This window comes from Hippocampus bargibanti, linkage group LG07 (assembly GCF_051943395.1).
Source record: "Hippocampus bargibanti isolate YZ-2025 linkage group LG07, ASM5194339v1, whole genome shotgun sequence".
Lineage (NCBI taxonomy): Eukaryota > Metazoa > Chordata > Actinopteri > Syngnathiformes > Syngnathidae > Hippocampus > Hippocampus bargibanti.
In genome coordinates, this window is record NC_142740.1 from 20,028,262 (window position 1) to 20,047,305 (window position 19,044).

The following is a 19,044-nucleotide window of genomic DNA, read 5'->3' on the forward strand; positions in this document are numbered from 1 at the left end:
AATAAATAAATAAATAAATAAATAAATAAATAAATAAATAAATAACAGTAATAAAGTCACAATTACGACACAGTTGTGAGGGAAAAAACAAAAAAAAATTCAGTACTGTAGTACTACAGTAGTACACAGTGTGTAGAAGGCAGGGTACCATATGTCGAAATTGATTATCGTCATAGAATATTATCAGTGATTAGCTGGCAACCAGTTCGGGGTGCCCGCCTCCTGCCCAAAGACAGCTGGGATAGGCTGATAATATTGTAAAAAAATGTGTTGAGCAACATCATTTAAATTAGCTATTAAATCTGATTCACAAGCTTAAACAGTACAATATCAAATGAGCACTCTCAAATATTCCACAAAAGTGAAATCTTTATTGATACCAACATGTTTACTTCTATGGTTGTAATAGTGTACAACAACAATGATGTGTTTTGAACATTAACATTTCCTTGGACAGTAACAAAGCAGAGTCATTTTGGTGTCAATATAAAATGATGTATAATGCAAACATTGACAGTGTGAGCACTATTGTCTGTTGATCATTTATGTTACTGCTCTTGGATTATAAAGTAGGATGTAATATTGAGGGAGTTTATGTATTACAGGGAAACTACAAAAAAAAAATGGGGACATTTAATAAAATGTGTAACTAAGATGTCGCTTGGCATTACCACAACAGTGGAAGTACTGTCACTACACAGACAGCAGACTTCCATGCAACACAGGTTAATGCTTCAACACAACATATTCAATCACTGCACATGCGTTACAGCTTGTTCTAGGTCTGGATATGTTGGCCAGGATCAGTCACTAACTGGCGCTGGACCTCCTATAAATTCTGTCGTGCGAAGCAACGGATCCGTGCACTCGCTCCGCTTGGCCTCGAGCCACCATGTTTTCATCTCACCTTTGCCCTGTTGAAATAAAAAAGTGCCAAATTCGTATCAGAAAAAAAGAGGTTTGCACGAGAAATATTTGTCATTCTGAATTTTAAAGTAATCAATTCTCTTAATGGACAGGAGGGGGCACGTGGTGGTGGAGGGAGAGGCACCAGCAGCAGAGGCCAAGCCCGAGAGAAAAACATCAAAGTGCATGGAAAAGACATCTCCCCACAAAGATCACATGAAGCCGCTCTGAGATCATGAGATTAGGAGATAATTCAATGGGAAGCACACACTTAATATTTATGCTCTCCTTTGAGGGATAGTGGATATTAGAAGTCAACACACCCATGCTACAATGATTCTTTTTTCCTGAAATTCAAACCTCAATTGCAATGAAATTGGGATGATGTAAAATGGACACAAATACAAAGCACAATGATTTTCAAATGCATTTCTACCTATATTTAAACATATATGCATGTATATGACACAAACATGTTATTCCATGTTCAGGCTGCAAACCTTATTGTGGTTTTTTTTGTGAGGCAGAATATATTCACTCATTTTGAAACTGAGAGATGCATATATAAGCATAGCAGCTGGAAATATTTAAAAGCAAAGCGGAGAAAAGAAAATTAGCTTACCAAACCTACATAAACACTCAAGAGTTTTAACACCTTACCATATTTAATTACATTTAAAAGTAAAGAAACAAAAAGGATACATTAACTGAAAGACCAAACAATGAAATTCATTTAAAATGCATTGAATGAATAGGCATGGGAAAAACAAGCATTGTTTTGAATTTGGATTTAAAGGTGCTCATTTAATTAGATTTTTTTTACACTAAAGTAGACCTTTCTTGCATATATATTTTCAAAACCTGTATATACCTTCACATCGAGTGTCCCTCTGCAGGTTAGAATGTATCCTCTCAACATGTGAAGAAGGTCAGCTGTGGCCCCACTCACTTGGATCTTCAAGGCTTTCCAGATAGTACAAAAAGAAAACACGTGCGTCTATATGTGTGAACATGACAAGGAAATATTGCTCGGTGTCCATGCAACACACATGCTTGTATTGGCTTTGTGAGACCGACCTATTTTTCACATTCCGGGCACTTGTTTTGCAAGTAGAAGCTTCTACTATGCCTTTTCAATCCCTTATAGCATCAGGTTAATAAAACCTGTTATCGTCATTGACCCAACAGTATGCAGCGGTGGTGTTCAGTTGCTCACTTGCATGAGACAAGGCCACCTCTCCAATAGAAAATATCACAGACAAGAAAAGTGTGCTATACTGTACATCGTGACTCTGAGAGCATACTTTGATGAAAACATGTCAGACATATTCTCAAAATGCCTGGGAATTGTTTTAAACTACGATTAACATTTTCACTTACGCATCCTGTAATCCGATAACATGGTAAATTGGCCACTGTTGTAACCGCTAACCCTAAAAGGGTTAAAAGATCATATGTCTCCAAGTAGATCAGAATCTGAATCAGAAAACCTTTATACGTCCCACAATGGGGAAATTTGCAGTCCACAGCAGCAATTTGAAATGGGATGGGGTGGGAGGTGAAAGGATAGAAAAACAAGATATTTTAAGCGTAGTAAAATAAAAATGTCAGCAGACTGAGATGTATACTGTAAATGTGCAAAACTGTTTCATAAAAAAATATCAAGAAAGGTATATTGATATATGTAGCTGTATTGCATCAACCCATATTTACAGTACAAGTGTCCAGTTTTTTGTGTTTTTTTTCACATGTGATTATTGAGAATTGATAATCCTGACAGATGATTCCTTTATCCATCAATCCTCTCTTATAAATTGGTTAAAATCTAAAGTGCCTGCCTGAATATATATTTTTATCTTCTTCATACTTCATTACCTTCACTCGTTGATTCCATCCTTGATGCCGTGTTGACAGTGTCTCCAAAAAGGCAGTAACGAGGCATTTTGGTTCCAACCACACCAGCCACAACAGGTCCTGAAGGGACAAAATATTTACGTAACACACATGTTTTCTATAGGCATGTTTGCATGCGTTAGTCCACAGTGGTGGTTATAACGAACAGGATAACAAGTACCTGAATGGATGCCCGCACGTATCTTCAGCTGTGTGTTGGGCTTGTGGGGGATCTTGAAGGTGTGGCAAACGCTGACCAGATCCAAGGCCATGCTGGCGATCTCCCCAGCGTGATTAATGCCATTTTCCTGGGGGACCCCTGAGACCACCATGTCTGTGCCAACCAGCCAATTGGTAGGGATGGTAAAAAATAAATAATAAAAAGTTCAATGAAATAATTTTCTTTCAAATGTTGTACTCACTCCTCTTGTTAAAGAGACTGAGATACAGCAGGAGATCATTTGTGTCCCCCCCGAGGTAAAATCACGACAATAACACAACTATAGGAATGATAATTGCAGGGGTATTATTTGGGAGTGTATCCCCAATTAATAAGAGCCAAATGTCATCGTAGGGATGGGCATAATTAATAACACTGACAATTAATTGATTGTTAATAATTGTTTTTATTGTGTAGAATTGATTCTTCGGATAAAATTGAGTGCTCTATACTTTGTTACTTTGAACATCTTGTTAAATGTTTGATTCACTCGTAAATAATTTGGACATGCAATATAAATATTCAGTGATACTAACAATATAATTGTTAAATGACACTTTCTTGGGAATTTACTGTTGTCCACATTATTTGATTGACCCAAAAGTGAGTGTTTCCCAAACTTGATTGAGCTGAATAACCTATTTTGCCCACCCCCAACCCTCCCAAAAATACAAAGCTCTTTTCAACGGACTCATATTGGTTTGTTATACTTATTTGAATTCAGACAACCAGAGTCAAGTATAAAACTGTGCAAGCCAATGAGAATCTCATTCTGCTTTACAAGTACGCGTCTACACTATTTATAGTGTTTTTCTTTAGTGACTGGAATTCACGTCCATGATTCATAACTTACAAGCATCGCCGATGGTCTCCACTTTGTAGACGTCGTAATTATCAATGATGTCGTCAAAGGTGGTGTAGAGCTGGTTGAGGAAGTCCACAACTTGATGGGGCGTGCTGGCCCCCGACAGCTGGGTGAAGCCCACAATGTCACTGTCATGAAGGGTCACTGTCAGACAGCCGCATTAAGTCGTCTCGAGTTCACCAGTGAAAGGAACAGTTCAAACCAACCTGAAGTAGACAGTAGCGTTGGAGAAACTCTGAGCCTCTGCAGTTTGACCTTGGCGAAGGTCATCAGCAACTGGTTTTGGTAACATGCCTGCAGTGGAAAGAAATGATATTGAAACTGACACTTTTATAAATGGTCTGTATGCACAAAATTCTTTCAGCACTAAACTCCCCGCCAAGCAACTGCATAAAAAAAACAACAACACAAAAACTCAATACTGATTTAAAATGTGTTTTTTATGACTATATTCAACACATCTTAAAGTTCACTCTGTCAGTGAAGGAAGGAGCTAAACCAATTTATTGTTTCCTTGAATATTTTGTCACGTATGTTGACTTAAATGTAAAATGTAAGAGCGATATTTCAGATTTTATGTAAGAGACAATATTTCAGATTTTACTGACATCAAATGTGAGCCCCCAGGAAGAAAACCCATTGCCACCTCCACAAAGTTGAACATATTCTGCTGATTGTTTTTCTATTTTTACTGGTTGACATGAACAAGTGTAGGAATGGCCAAATGAATTTTGTAGACCAATAGTTGGAGTTTGTGACAATCTTCAATAAATTACCGACTATCTTATCAATATGAAAATATGTGACAATTTAACATGTGAAACTGACTGTATAACAAGCGATCAGTCTTCTGTTTCTCTTGAAGAAGATCCTGTGTTCTCTCCGCAACTATGGCCTCCAGGTGTTTGCTGTACTTCTCCATCTGCAGAAAAAAATGTTGATGTCATCATGTCTTGTTTAGTCAGATATTAACACCCCCCTCCAAACAATCTACCCTATGTACAGTGCGAGAGAAACATTACCAGGTTCATCATCATGTCCACGGGGCTCACTTTATGTGGATTCATCTTGTCCAACATCTTCTTGACCTGCTCAAATGTGGGCCTTGTGGTGATGTTTTGAGACCAACATTTCTTGATAAGCTGCAAAAGAGTTGATGCAAATGCATAATGAGTGCTTGTTGTTAAAGGACAGATCATTTGGTACATTTGCACAGTTGATTGTGTGTATTTGGATCATAGTTTCACCCAAACAGCAGCGATGAAGTGACGGTACTTGGATCATTTTTCCCCGTGTTGAGTTAAACAATGTGGCAATACCACCACTAGGGCAATTGATGACACCACAATGCGCACATATCAATAATGAAGTCTGCAGACGTGTAGGAACGCTGGTCAGATACGGTTTTTAACTGCACAAACATAAAAGATACAAGATAACCGAATATCGTATCGATGATGAGGATGCAAATAATTTTTGAGTTAGAAGTTTAACAGACACTTTTTTGTATTGTTTTTTCTTTAACTTGACCTCACGGCATAACATATGGACTGAAATTACGACAAATATGATTAACCCTTCGTTTGATGCCACGACCTCACAACACAGTGTGCTATGTAGAGTTTGCATGTTCTCCCCGTGCTTATGTGGGTTACTCTCACATTCCAAAAACATGCATGGCAGGCTGATTGAACACTCTAAATTGTCCTGAGGAATAAGTGTTAGCGCAGAAGATTATTCCTCTGTGTGCCTTGCGATTTACTGGTAAGTGGTTCAGGGTGTAGGCAGGGGTACTGCCCAAAGTTAGCTGGGATAGGCCATAGCACCCCTGTGACCCTTGTGAGGACAAAGCAAATCAGAAAATGGATGATATTTGACAACACAAACACAATTTCACCCTCAGCATCAAGTTACATCAAACAAGAATTTAAAGCAATGGTGAATGCTCATTGAAATTTCTTTCACTGGCGGATTCCTGAAAACTTGCCACAATAGTACTATTCTGATAAATTATACTAACACACACCTCACAGTAATCGTCTTGACTTGGGCAGTCCACGTCAGTTTTTCCTGCTTTGAGTTCAGGGAGAGGAGGGCGCCATATGATGTCCAACCTCACTCCTTCCGTCTGATCCTGTTCCCATCAAGAGAACTGCTGATTACAATGTCAAGATCAAGGCAAAGCCACAAATCATAATCAAGAAAAAAAAATCCAACGTACTGAAATGAGGTCAGAGCGGGTGGCAATCTCAACCAGGATCATGGCATAGCTGAGAGGAAAGACAGACAATGTAAATACCGCTACAGTTGATACATACATTTTCTTCTCATAGATAATAATAGAAATGGAACTACAAAGCAATCTACAGTCGACGATTCCATCAAAAACATCTATGTTCAACTTTGCAGTAACATCTTAACATTACTAACTGTCATCAAAAAGGGACTTTAATAAAACTGTTGTGTATAACAAAATATAGAAATACATTGATTGAAATAATGATACATTTGTCGGCATTATTCAAAGTTGATTCATGACGCACATTCAAAAGTGAAAAGAAAGTACGGTAAATAACAAAATGTGCACCGGATGAATAAATATTTTGTGCCAGTGTTAGAATCAATCCAATAAAACTTGTGATATGTTCTCCGACCCATCAGGTAAATTGTCTGACTGACTACACGTACCTGGAGTAAGATGTCATCCTTTTGAAACTACTGATAAAAGGGCAAAATAATTGCTATTTCATTTTTTTTTTCTTTCTTTCTAGTAGATGAATTAGTTAGCCAAAAGAAAAAGTCTATCATTGAGCTTGAAAATGTCATTGACCATAACTGCTGAACTAATTTCAAACAGAAAATAAGATGGCACAAGCAATAGATTCAAGGCTTAAGGACCTGATAGCATGCAAGCCATTCTTGTTTAACCTTCCTTTATCAAAAAAAAACAACAAAAAAAAACAAAAACATAAGAATCAACTGAATTACAAAACAGACCATATTAAAGCACTATAACAAAATCTGACAAACAAACGTCCTCATTCGCCAGACTCCTTATCAGGATAGCAACTTTGGCACCCTTAAACCGATTTGGCATGGGGCCACTTTATACATGTCAAATCTCTGAATTAATTTTACATGGGCCTTTAAGTGGGTTACAATCCTACCAAATGTGTTAATTATTTTTTCCCCCTTCATATAGAGTTGGTTCTCTCACACTTTAAAAATCCCTTTAGCTATTAAAAATCCTTACATGTCTACCACACTTTATGTGAGGGCCTGTTTCTCCATCTCTTCCATGTAAAGATTAGCCACTATGGGTGAAACTGGTGAGCCCATAGCACAACCATGGATTTGTTTATAAAATTTTTCCCGAAATTGAAAATACGTAGTATTAAGGCAGATTTCTAATAATTGGCAGATGTGATCGGGTTTCAGGTTGGTTCTTTCATGCAGAGAAACATCCGCCAGCAGCCTCGTCCTCACCACTGAGACTGCTGCTGGGGTTGGGACAGATGTAAAGAGAGAAGTCACATCGTATGATGCCAAAGTTTCCTCAGGTTCCAATATGAGGTCTTATGAGGATATATAAATGGGGCCGATACGACCAGTCAGACTTTAGTTCGCTGACGAAGCCTCGTGGATAGGAGGCGAAACGTCCGAAACCTTCACTTTTGTACAGATGACGGCTGAAGAAACCTTCTCATCGATGGACCACTCCTGTACGACTGAGAGCTTACACAGACGTACCACACTTTATGTAAAGTAGCATCCTAAGTATGCGGTTCTTCTTGTTACATGTTCAACACTACAGTACTGTGTTGCAAGGAATGTCACAAATACAAAAAAACCTACAGTTGCCTGCATGACAACAGTTTTGCGAGACTTTGGAGGAACAATTTTACTGAAAATGGTTTCAAATGACACATTTGGGATTGGACCTTAGACTGTCCACCAAAATGACAGCATAATTTGGAAGGAAACTGAAGAAAAATATAATGAACTCAACGCTTCCTTTTAAATAGAAGCAGTAACCTGTAGACATCTGCTGCCGGCGTCATGGCCGGGCTACTTCCCAGTAGGACCTCTGGAGCACAGTAGATGTGATTGACGTCGCTGCAAGTGAATCCATTGGTGACTACATCAAAGTCCTCTTTTCTGTAGAGTGTAAGACCGTAATCTAGACATCAATGACACAGTTCCTGGAGTGTAGTCTACCATGAAACATCTTGTGTTGGTGCAGGTAGGACATTCCTCGAGCAATGTCAGTAGCAAAGGACAATCTGTGAAATATCGCATTGCATTTGGAGTGTCAAAACCATGATGTACTGTAATTACTTTTGTGGAGACAGAATTTTTATCAAGCTCTTGAATTGGATTGTGTTGATGCGCCTCATCACCCACAACATGTAAACAACAGTTACATCGCTGGATAAATGAACATGCAATTTTTTCCTTTGTGACGGGACCTAATATGTGACTTTTCCTTACCTAAAGCCCCAATTGATTGGGATATCATCATTGAGGAGGACATCTGAAAGGCTTCCTTTGGGGCAGTGCTCAGTGATGATGCCCACATATGGAACCTCAATGGAGCCACCGATGAACTTGCAAAGATTTGGATGGTCCAGTTGTCTACAAGGAAATGACCACTGACTTAGTGAATGAACCAATATGTTTGTGTCCTGCCAGCAAAACACAAACAAAAACAAACAAACAAACAAAAGACAAACAAAAAAAAGACAAACAAACAAATAACAATAAATAAATAAATAAATAAATAAAACTCCCAATGTGAATGTGTCAAATGTGGTTTCTCTCACCTGACCTCTTTCACCTCCTTCCTGATACTTTTGGAGAGGGCAAAGTGTTTCTTTTGGATGTGTTTGACTGCAACTGTTCTGCCGTCACTAAAAGGGAAATGGTAGAACAGAACTGGCTCTCCTTTTAGAATCTTGAGAATTATTGGTTTCGTTCGCTATTCTTTCTTTCTGACATTTGTTGAATGACCACTGAGGGTACCCACAGTTAGTGAGTGCTCTCCTGATATGTTTTGACTCCTTTTCTCTACCTTCAGTGCTAGTTGGTATTAGTTTAGCCCTATGCTGGAGGGTTCTGATAACTCCTAGTTTATGTTGTAAAGGGTGGTTAGAGTCAAAAAGTAAGTATTGGTCAGTGTGCGTAGGTAAAGTAGCATCCTAAGTATGCGGTTCTTCTTGTTACATGTTCAACACTACAGTACTGTGTTGCAAGGAATGTCACAAATACAAAAAAACCTACAGTTGCCTGCATGACAACAGTTTTGCGAGACTTTGGAGGAACAATTTTACTGAAAATGGTTTCAAATGACACATTTGGGATTGGACCTTAGACTGTCCACCAAAATGACAGCATAATTTGGAAGGAAACTGAAGAAAAATATAATGAACTCAACGCTTCCTTTTAAATAGAAGCAGTAACCTGTAGACATCTGCTGCCGGCGTCATGGCCGGGCTACTTCCCAGTAGGACCTCTGGAGCACAGTAGATGTGATTGACGTCGCTGCAAGTGAATCCATTGGTGACTACATCAAAGTCCTCTTTTCTGTAGAGTGTAAGACCGTAATCTAGACGGGAAGAAAATGAAATTGGTGATGATATTCGGGCCCATATTTAGTTTGCTGTTACTTTTACCAGAGATCTTGCAAACCCAGCGATCATCAATGACACAGTTCCTGGAGTGTAGTCTACCATGAAATATCTTGTGTTGGTGCAGGTAGGACATTCCTCGAGCAATGTCAGTAGCAAAGGACAATCTGTGAAATATCGCATTGCATTTGGAGTGTCAAAACCATGATGTACTGTAATTACTTTTGTGGAGACAGAATTTTTATCAAGCTCTTGAATTGGATTGTGTTGATGCGCCTCATCACCCACAACATGTAAACAACAGTTACATCGCTGGATAAATGAACATGCAATTTTTTCCTTTGTGCCGGGACCTAATATGTGACTTTTCCTTACCTAAAGCCCCAATTGATTGGGATATCATCATTGAGGAGGACATCTGAAAGGCTTCCTTTGGGGCAGTGCTCAGTGATGATGCCCACATATGGAACCTCAATGGAGCCACCGATGAACTTGCAAAGATTTGGATGGTCCAGTTGTCTACAAGGAAATGACCACTGACTTAGTGAATGAACCAATATGTTTGTGTCCTGCCAGCAAAACACAAACAAAACAAAAAAAACAAACAAACAAAAGACAAACAAATAACAATAAATAAATAAATAAATAAATAAATAAATAAATAAATAAAACTCCCAATGTGAATGTGTCAAATGTGGTTTCTCTCACCTGACCTCTTTCACCTCCTTCCTGATACTTTTGGAGAGGGCAAAGTGTTTCTTTTGGATGTGTTTGACTGCAACTGTTCTGCCGTCACTAAAAGGGAAATGGTAGAACAGAACTGGCATTACTTGTTAAGTCACAATGCAGTTTTCTGAAAAGAAAACCGTCTCAAATGAGTTTATTTAATATTCCATGTATATCGCCATTTGGGTTGCATGTGGGATGCAGCCTATTTGAGTTCTCTGAATTTGTCTGAGGGGCAGCATGTCCAGACAACCAACCATTGGACTATTTGGAGTCTTCAATTAACTTTACATGTCTCTTTTTTTGGAATGTGGTAGGAAGCTAGATTAGTCAGTGTAAATGCACGTTTGCGTATGGTGAAGAAGATGGCGCCACACAGGTTAGCTGGAGTTGATATTGTACCCACAAAATTCAGAACTCCGAGGCACATGTGTTGAACCTGTCTGCTGCTGGGTGTGTTCTCAATTGCCGTTCCAAAAACATTATTAAAAGTAATTAAATCATAGTATTTATTTACCTCTGCCAAGAGCAAAGGTGTGTGGTTAGAAGTAATACTTTGATATCACAGGTTATAAAAAAAAAACAAAAAACAAAAACGAAAAATAACAACAACAACAGAGTAAGGGTAATGACATTTCTCACGGCTGCCCCCCAAACGACCTAGCGTGAGAATGCAAAAGATAGAAACCTGCGTTGGCCACATGAGGCCGCCTGCAAGTTAAGATTGTGGCTAATAAATAAATAATCAATCTGCTGGCGTTTCCCCCACTTTTCTATTGTGAATGGTTTGATCCCACCATTTTATGTTCCACATGACATTCAATGTGGGTGAGGTAAATTATGTTTGGCTTAGCTTTACTTGAATGACACTATCATATTGTGCACTGGAAGTCATTTAGTCATTGGTGGTGTGGTGGCCCGTCCACTCATCTGATTTTGCTGGAAGCAGCGCGACCACAGTTTCCACTTTGTGACAATGTCAATATATGATAAGGAATGGTTGTCTGTCACTTTATACTCCCACTGAAAGGTTGATGCTGTACTGAGTGCGATCCCCCTTTTCTTACTAGATGCCAGGCTGGATGAAGCCCTGCTTGAAGAAAGTGTTGACGCCCGTGCATATGGTTATGTCAGTCAACTGACTGACATTGGAAGTGCTCTTCACATGCTGGGGGCTCGTTGTGCTGCCAAAGTCTGTCCCGCACACTCTTCCTGAAGCACCAAATAGTGAGATGTTAATTCTATAAGAGTGTCTACATCGAGGGTCGACCAGTTGGACGACTAGTTGACTTTAGTACTGCGCCAACATGGAAAATTAGAAGTCAGGTCTCTGCTTATTACAGGTTTTTAGTCTCTTGTCTTATACTCGGATATACAAGCCTAAGTCGGTGGAGGAGGTTAGCCTATCGAGCTTGCTTATTCCGATTGCTAATAGTACAAAAATATTCAAACCGGCGGTATCCACCAGAATGATGAGCAGCTGCCCAACAATTTGTTATCATGAAAATTGATTCACGATACTGTGACTTTGAACAGTATCGGTTGCAAAATAACTTGCAACATTTGCAAGTCTATATTAAAATACGTACAATAAAAACTAAATGGAACATTGGAACTGCGATTTATTTTAAAATTCTGGCTACAATTTCACACATTCTATGCTAAGCACAACAGGATAAGGTTGACTGAAAAGGAACGCATGCACAAGGCTCCTGGTAATTGCAACAACTATATTTCATATCGTAATGTATTTTTAATCTTTTTTTCTTCGTTTCTTAGCCTTCAAAATATGTACCAGTCTGTGGCTCAAAAAAAGTTGGTGACCATTTTGCTGTGCTGAAATCATGTCAATACCGGTACGGATTAATCAATTTTGACTGAAAAACATCATCTATTGTTCAAGCATTTGTTCGTAAAATAATTCATTTTAGACACTTTTCCATATATATATATTTTTTTTTACCAAATATGATACTCTTATAGTCAATGATCCAGCTTTCATCCCAAAACATCTTCTGTTTCTGGTACTGAAGCCACTGTAGGGAAGGGAATGAAGACAAATATTTAGGTCCTTGCAATTATGTATGGAACCATTTGTGTCGGGTCTTTGAGAGAGGTTCACACATACACACGCACACATGCATGAATGCGCAAACTCACAAACTCACCACCATGGTAAGGATGAATCCGGCGCTGAAAAGTGCAACAGGGAGGCCGATGGACACCTTGATGGCCATGGACATGGGGCAGATGCCGCAGTCCGCAGGACAGTTGAGACAGTTCTCGTCCGCCTCACAGGCATCATCCCCACACACTGTAACATTTCAGACACATAGAAATCTGTGAAAAGCTGAATTATTTGTACGATACTAGTGCAGCGTGTTCTACCGGAAACAAATTCCTTGTGTGTTCTACATACTTGGCAATAACGATCATTCTGATTCTGATTCTGATTCTGATTAACAAGTTAATCACTAATAGTAATTAAATTGCTTTTCCTTTTCGTTCATTTTCAATTTAAAAAGCAAAATGAATGAATAAAAGCCTTCCCCTTTGTGTAAATATGATTTTATTGAATCACAGCTGCATTGCAGAAGTACAATCAAATGCGGACTGACCTTGAGCACTTACAACAAGCACTTTGGATTCCAAAGCTGCGTGCATTTGTCCAATTTTGATATGAGCGATAACTGAAGTAACACCCACGTGGATCAACACCACCTGCACAGACATTGTGTAAATTTTGCAATTTTCCTTCATATAGTTTACTCACATACTCTCGTACCTCTCGTTAACGTTTACTTTCTGTCAATATATGACTGTTTATTTGTCAAACAAACAAATTTATTCATTTATTAATCAAGCAGGCCGGCTCCCGCAGATGGACAGGCGAGAGAAAGCGCGGAAGAGGTTGGGAGCTTTTATGTAGACTGGCGGATGTATAATTAAACAGAGGTTTACAATGTGATTGTATCGTATTGCCTTAACACAAACAAATGTAAATGTCTCCACTGCGAGACTAATAAAGGCAAATCCAATCCAATTCAAATCCAAACAAAGAAACCTCAACAAATTTGAGCTTTCAATTAACCCGACCTACATCCATGTAGAATGTGGGAATAAGCCAATGTACCCTAAATACCCTTACAAAACTGCACACAGCATGGAAAGAGCCGCAACTCAACCACTCGGTCACCATGCTGCCTTTTGATTGGGTCTTCAAATATTATTCAAAAATAACTGAAGCACGCTCCCTAAAACAGCCATGTATGCTCACCTTTGATGTCCAGTATTTCTGGCTCATCTTGCCTGCTTTGGACACTGTATGAGTGACTATTTTTCCATCATCGGGAATCCACGGGCCACAGATACCGCCTTGCTTCTGAAATGCCCATGGTAAATTAACACACATGTGAAATACTTTGTAAAAGAACAATTTGGTACTGCTGGATGAAACTGCATTTGGCGAGATGTTACTCATGTTACGCAACACTCACCATAAGGCCTAGAGGACACGAGTGGATGTTGGCATGGTACACGCAACAGTTGAGTTCATTGGCATTGTTCCAGTTGGATGGGCACTCGTGATGATGACAGAACCGCTTTGCCTCTGCAGCGTCACTAGTTGCAAAAGAGAGTATGGATACGAGTAGCATCCATCATTGAGCTACCCCCTTCTTACTCAATAATCTTAAACACCAACCAGGAATTATTACGAAGCCTCACAACGAAAATAAAATGCAATGTGGATAAACAAGATAGCTTTTATTGTTTTTCCTGGTCACCTCTACGACAGAGTATTTGTAAATGCCACAATGCCAACTTTGATTTTTATGCCAGTGCAAACCTGATTGTGTGTGTTTGGGAATTTAGCAGACCTCACTAAAGCTTGATGGCTCAGTCTGGTGTATATCGGTCAAGCCCACCTGACATTTTGGTGACTGAAAATCGACTAAAACTGACACCTGCTGGATGCACGTCCAACTAATGCGACGGGGAGTGTAACAATAATGTTAGTGAATTTGGTCAAGTTGCAGGGACGAGGATTCTGTGCTCTGTGGATGTCCGTCAGGGAACCTTTTGAATCCTCGCAGGAATCCATCCATCCATTTTCCGAACCGCTTTATTCTCATCAGGGTGGCGAGGGATGCTGGAGTCTATCCCAGCTGTCTTCGGGCATCAGGCGGGGGACACCCTGAATTGGTTACCAGCCAACTGCAGGGCCATCACTGTCAAAATTTCAGTGTCGTCCATCCCTGTGCAGTTCACAGTGCACCTTGAGCTAGACTACCACTGCTCATTAAAATAGAGCCCCAATGATGCAATGTGGATTGTTGCGAGATACAATTCACAGGATGCTATCAAAGCATCCTCCATTCGGCTAGCGAGTACCAATTTTTCCAGTGTATAAGGTGCACCGGAGTATAAGGCGCACCTACAATGAATGGTTTATTTTCTAACTTTTTCCATCTATAAAGCGCACTGGGGTATAAGGACCACCTTCAATGAATTACAAAAGTTTTCCAAATATAATATATAAATAGATAAATGTTTTCCAATATAAGGCACGCCACATTATAAGGCACTATAGCAAAAGCTGGGGTTGCACACTACTTCTGCAGGTGGAAATGGAAACTGACTGCTGACAGTCGTTGCGAGACCTGTTGTGGCTCAATATTACTTCACATGTAAGGCGCACCTGCGTCTAAGGCGCAGGGTCATCTCTTGAAGAACATGGAGGCTTTTGGCTGTGCCTTATACAGCAGAAAATACGGCAAAACCTCACATTTTTGCAATAAACCACAAAATGTCATTGAGCAGAGATCAAAATTGCAAACACTATACTAGAGAAGAATGTTAAAGCTTTTCCTTTGGTTTATTTTGTTTTTGCATGTTCTTCACAATATGTTGTGACTTCTTTTTTTGCGGTTTCGTTTAGCATAATAAGAATGCATATGACCTGCTATGTTGAATTTAAATTGCAGTAAAGTCTCGTTATATCGATATTCAAGGGAGTCCGAAAAAATATCGATATAACCGGACTATCGATATATCCGACCCTGTTTGCATGTAATTTTCTCCGTGCGTGCATAGAAATAGTATCGATATAACCGGGACTATCGATATATCCAATATCGATATAACGAGACTTTACTGTATTTAGATTAAATTAAGTTCGTGTATACAATAAATCATATGAGATGAGCCACAAATCAATGAGCTTTATGATTTGAACTTGCATGTAGTTGTGTGCACGTGTGTGTTTGTATTTGTGTGTTTGCGTGTGTGCGTGTGTGTGTGTACACGTGTGTGCGTGCATGCATGCATGCAAACAATCCGGGCACGGCAGACATTCAAGATTCCAGATGTTTATGAAACTCACTGACCTGAACTGGAAAATCTTGTTCCGGACAGCGTAATCGTAGAAGGAATCTGAGGCTGTGACTGTGTATGAAACATTGAATTCCTCCCCGTTGGTGACTTTCTCCGGTGGGCGCTGCACCCAAGCCATCTCCAGACCTGAGCCGTCAACAACACACATGCTCCACTGCTCTCCATATTTCACTTGTATGAAGCCTTTTCACTGAATTAAATTTATTTCCATCCTGTTTGACTTAGTGCTTGTAAAACTTCTCAAACGCCACATGTGGAGGACCTCTGCACCCAAGTGGTGGCATAAACCACATGCAGTATTAAGGATGATGTATAAGAGTTTCATGGGTGGGGCTGTCATACCTGTAAGATTGTTTTTAGTTGGTACAACACTTCCCGAAATATAAAGACATAATTACAGTAAATAATTGAATGAATATATAAAAGCATGTACCCCATATGAATTCTGCTTCGGAACCTTTACATCATTGAATAAAATAAGAGTTCAATAACAAAACACATTTTCAAAGCAAACTAGGCAAAGACAAAAGCCAAAATGTGATTTTTGTTTTGTTTTGGGGAAACAATACATTTTGAGATCCTTTCTAAAGATAATGTTGTTGCACTAGCCTTTTAAACCTCATATTACGTTAAAAAAATCACGTTGATTAGGTTGTGGGTCATTTTTACCCATATGTACAAATCCAGACAAAACAGTCAAATCAATGAAAATGTAAAAGTCAAATGTTTCTGAGATGTTATAAACATACTTGAAAAGAGAGACAACACATTGTCTGTCCGAATGGGATATTTTAGAACTGTTTTGAGAAAAAGAAAGGATATCCAGTGCTTTAGTCAACACAAAAACGGAAACAGGTAAAATTGACCCGTAACATAATATGACGGTTAAGAATTTTATTTTTTCCTCTTACAAGCAAGCATATAAAATGTATCCTGAGTTAAAAATGCAAAATAAACGATTATTTGCCATTAAAATTAATGTCAACGGGTGCAAATGAAGCCACTTGTTGTGCAATAACGAGTGTAGCAATGAAAATTATTTACAAAATTAAAAAAAAAAGCGCACCACAGCGTATAAGAGGCAACAACCTTCAAAAATGAATTTATATTCAGCTGTGAAATGTAAATTTCTCCACTGTGAGACGAATAAAGGCATATCCAATCCAATCCAATCCAATCCAAATTATTTAAAGTGGTGTTTGAAACATTTTGAGTGCAACTCTATGTCACTGTCACAAACTACCAAACAAACAAAAATGAGTTATTAATATCACATACCGCCACAGCTTATCATGTTGTAATCATTTGGATTGTTGGTGGGCCAGCAGTCGTACTCGGTGTTGTCCAGATCATGCCAGCAATGAACACTCTGCACAAATATTTTCATACAATGGTATAATGTGGGGTAGGAAGCCGGACATTATCATGCATTTTTGTTTCCCTTCATAGAAACCATATTTGGTGATTTAAATAAAAAAATGGAGATAATGGTCATAGAACCATTGGACGGATCCCCGCCATGCCAGCATGATGGGGATCCACACAACTCATTCAGTTCAGTATCCCCCAAGTTGCTGAAATCTATCCTCAAAATCTATCCTTAAGAGTGAACTTAATGAATGACCTGCATACTACAAACAGACTACGCCATTGAAATCATATTACACGAACAACCTTGTACTCATTTCACATAACATCCAATATTTCATCTCCCCCCCCCAATGTATATTTTCCTCGACATGATGAAAAGTGCCGATACCACAAATCCTGTAGAGTGACGACTCACCAAAGAGAAAGTCAAGAAGAAGGATGCTGTTGTCCACAGAGCCATGACCACGTCTGCAATCTTGACAGCTGACTGAGGGAGTGACCTCACATGTGCATGCATCAGGGGTGTGTGGTCAGGGCAAGTGGGGGAGGCACCTGTCCCCTCCCTTGCAAGCGAAGAGAAAACAAACAAAATAAAACAACAAACGAAAGTAATAATAATGATTACATGCAACTATTTTCTAGCTCGCCAACCCAAGAATGACAAGTGTAAAAAAGAATATATTTTTGCGATCTGGTCTTGCTTTACATTCACATACTTCTTCAACACAAAATGTGAATCATTAAAGTGAATAAATTCGCTGAAATTGTGTGTCTATTCATCAAATATAGGAATGAGAAGGCAAACAGGGAGTAGCGCTGTCACTCCCGACAGAAACTACAAACATGAATTGATGAAACATACAAACATAAAGACTAAGACTACGACTACCACTAATAATAATAATAGTGCCAATGATCACAATTGCTCTATAGATGACATGCCGATTTCTACCTACAGCAGAATATGTGGACGTGGGTTTTTGTGGATGCAGTTTCAGCTGGAACTTTGTTCAGGCCTCTCATTCAGGTGCCACAGCTGGACATGGACTTTCTCTTTCTTTTTTCTACTTCTTTCTTTCCTTTCATGTTCCTTTCATAACTTTGCTGCTGTGAAATGTACATTTCTCCACTGCGAGACGAATAATAGTATGTCCAATCCAATCTGTGCTTTCCATCTGCTTGCAAATATGATGAAACAAAAACGGTCAAATACATTCGCCACCAGCTAGCCATATCAACGCCTGCTCGCCGCATTGCTTGAACTCAACAAGCCCACGTTCTCGACAGCTGTGGCCAAGCAGACAGACAGCGTCAGCGCACTCCTGTGGGTCTCCCGGTCGGTGTATGCTTGTGCTTGGCACCTCGACATCACCGATTTTACCGACATCAAGTACAGTAAGGCTACCATGGTACACCTTGGCATTATATGCCAAACAGCCCGTGGGTTTCCACCCGGAACACAGTGACTAAGACTGATGACGGTTGACGACCCTGTGGCCATTTCCCCTGCTTCAGCAATGCCATAATGCCCGACCAATAACTCGGTACATCCCCACCCACGTGGCAGGGGTGCCAGCATCTTTTCCAAGATAGAAGATGTATTATCGAGTTCTATGCTAAACCGAAAAAGCTTGGGCTAAACTATTATTTTAGATTCAAGTGCCTCATCAGTCATTAAACTCCCCACCCGTCACTAGCGGATGGGCATGACCTTCTCCACAAGCACACACTTCTTTCATGTTCCCAATTATCCAATCAGAGCTAGTGGCTCCACAATCAGTATTCGGCCAACAACGTGAGTGAAGTGTTTGTGCATATGTGTTTGCGTGTGTGTGTGTGTGTGTGTGTGCGTGTGTGTGTGTGTGTGTGTGTGTGTGTGTGTGTGTGTGTGTGTGTATGTGTGTGTAAGTGACTTCAATTGAGTTGTCAATATTAATCAGCTTTAATCAGAACAAACCACATATTTATCTGTGGTAAGCATGATTATAAGTCCATCATTTTTAATTTGATCTTTTCTTACATTGCAGAAGGAAGTTTATTGA

The 19,044-nt window shown here is 39.4% G+C and overlaps 1 protein-coding gene and 1 long non-coding RNA gene across 2 annotated transcripts; both read right to left on the minus strand.

Annotated features, from left to right (window-relative positions):
• Nucleotides 1–392: 392 nt before the first annotated feature.
• Nucleotides 393–17,546, minus strand: LOC148895752 (atrial natriuretic peptide receptor 2-like). Its single transcript, XM_089000689.1, has 23 exons — nucleotides 17,418–17,546; nucleotides 16,910–17,000; nucleotides 15,625–15,757; nucleotides 13,735–13,858; nucleotides 13,515–13,619; nucleotides 12,856–12,958; nucleotides 12,406–12,551; nucleotides 12,201–12,273; nucleotides 11,305–11,449; nucleotides 10,220–10,306; nucleotides 9,887–10,030; nucleotides 9,557–9,678; nucleotides 9,345–9,489; nucleotides 6,106–6,154; nucleotides 5,911–6,018; nucleotides 4,907–5,026; nucleotides 4,713–4,806; nucleotides 4,091–4,178; nucleotides 3,873–4,012; nucleotides 2,981–3,133; nucleotides 2,782–2,880; nucleotides 1,778–1,869; nucleotides 393–914 (listed from the first exon to the last, which is right to left on the minus strand). Exons 1-23 carry the CDS (start codon nucleotides 17,517–17,519, stop codon nucleotides 804–806), a joined length of 2,574 nt encoding a protein of 857 aa, XP_088856815.1. The 5' UTR covers nucleotides 17,520–17,546; the 3' UTR covers nucleotides 393–803.
• Nucleotides 8,070–8,794, minus strand: LOC148895753 (uncharacterized). Its single transcript, XR_016115536.1, has 3 exons — nucleotides 8,708–8,794; nucleotides 8,376–8,519; nucleotides 8,070–8,167 (listed from the first exon to the last, which is right to left on the minus strand). It is a non-coding gene; the product is annotated as an uncharacterized LOC148895753 (long non-coding RNA).
• Nucleotides 17,547–19,044: the final 1,498 nt, after the last annotated feature.

Excerpts from the sequence above, each read along its gene's own strand:
- LOC148895752 (XM_089000689.1), bottom strand. The coding sequence starts at position 17,519 with ATGCATGCACATGTGAGGTCACTCCCTCAGTCAGCTGTCAAGATTGCA. Across the intron at positions 10,031-10,219 it reads AAGGAGGTGAAAGAGGTCAG|ACAACTGGACCATCCAAATC; the intron begins GTGAGAGAAACC and ends ATTTCCTTGTAG. Across the intron at positions 6,019-6,105 it reads CCCGCTCTGACCTCATTTCA|GATCAGACGGAAGGAGTGAG; the intron begins GTACGTTGGATT and ends TGATGGGAACAG.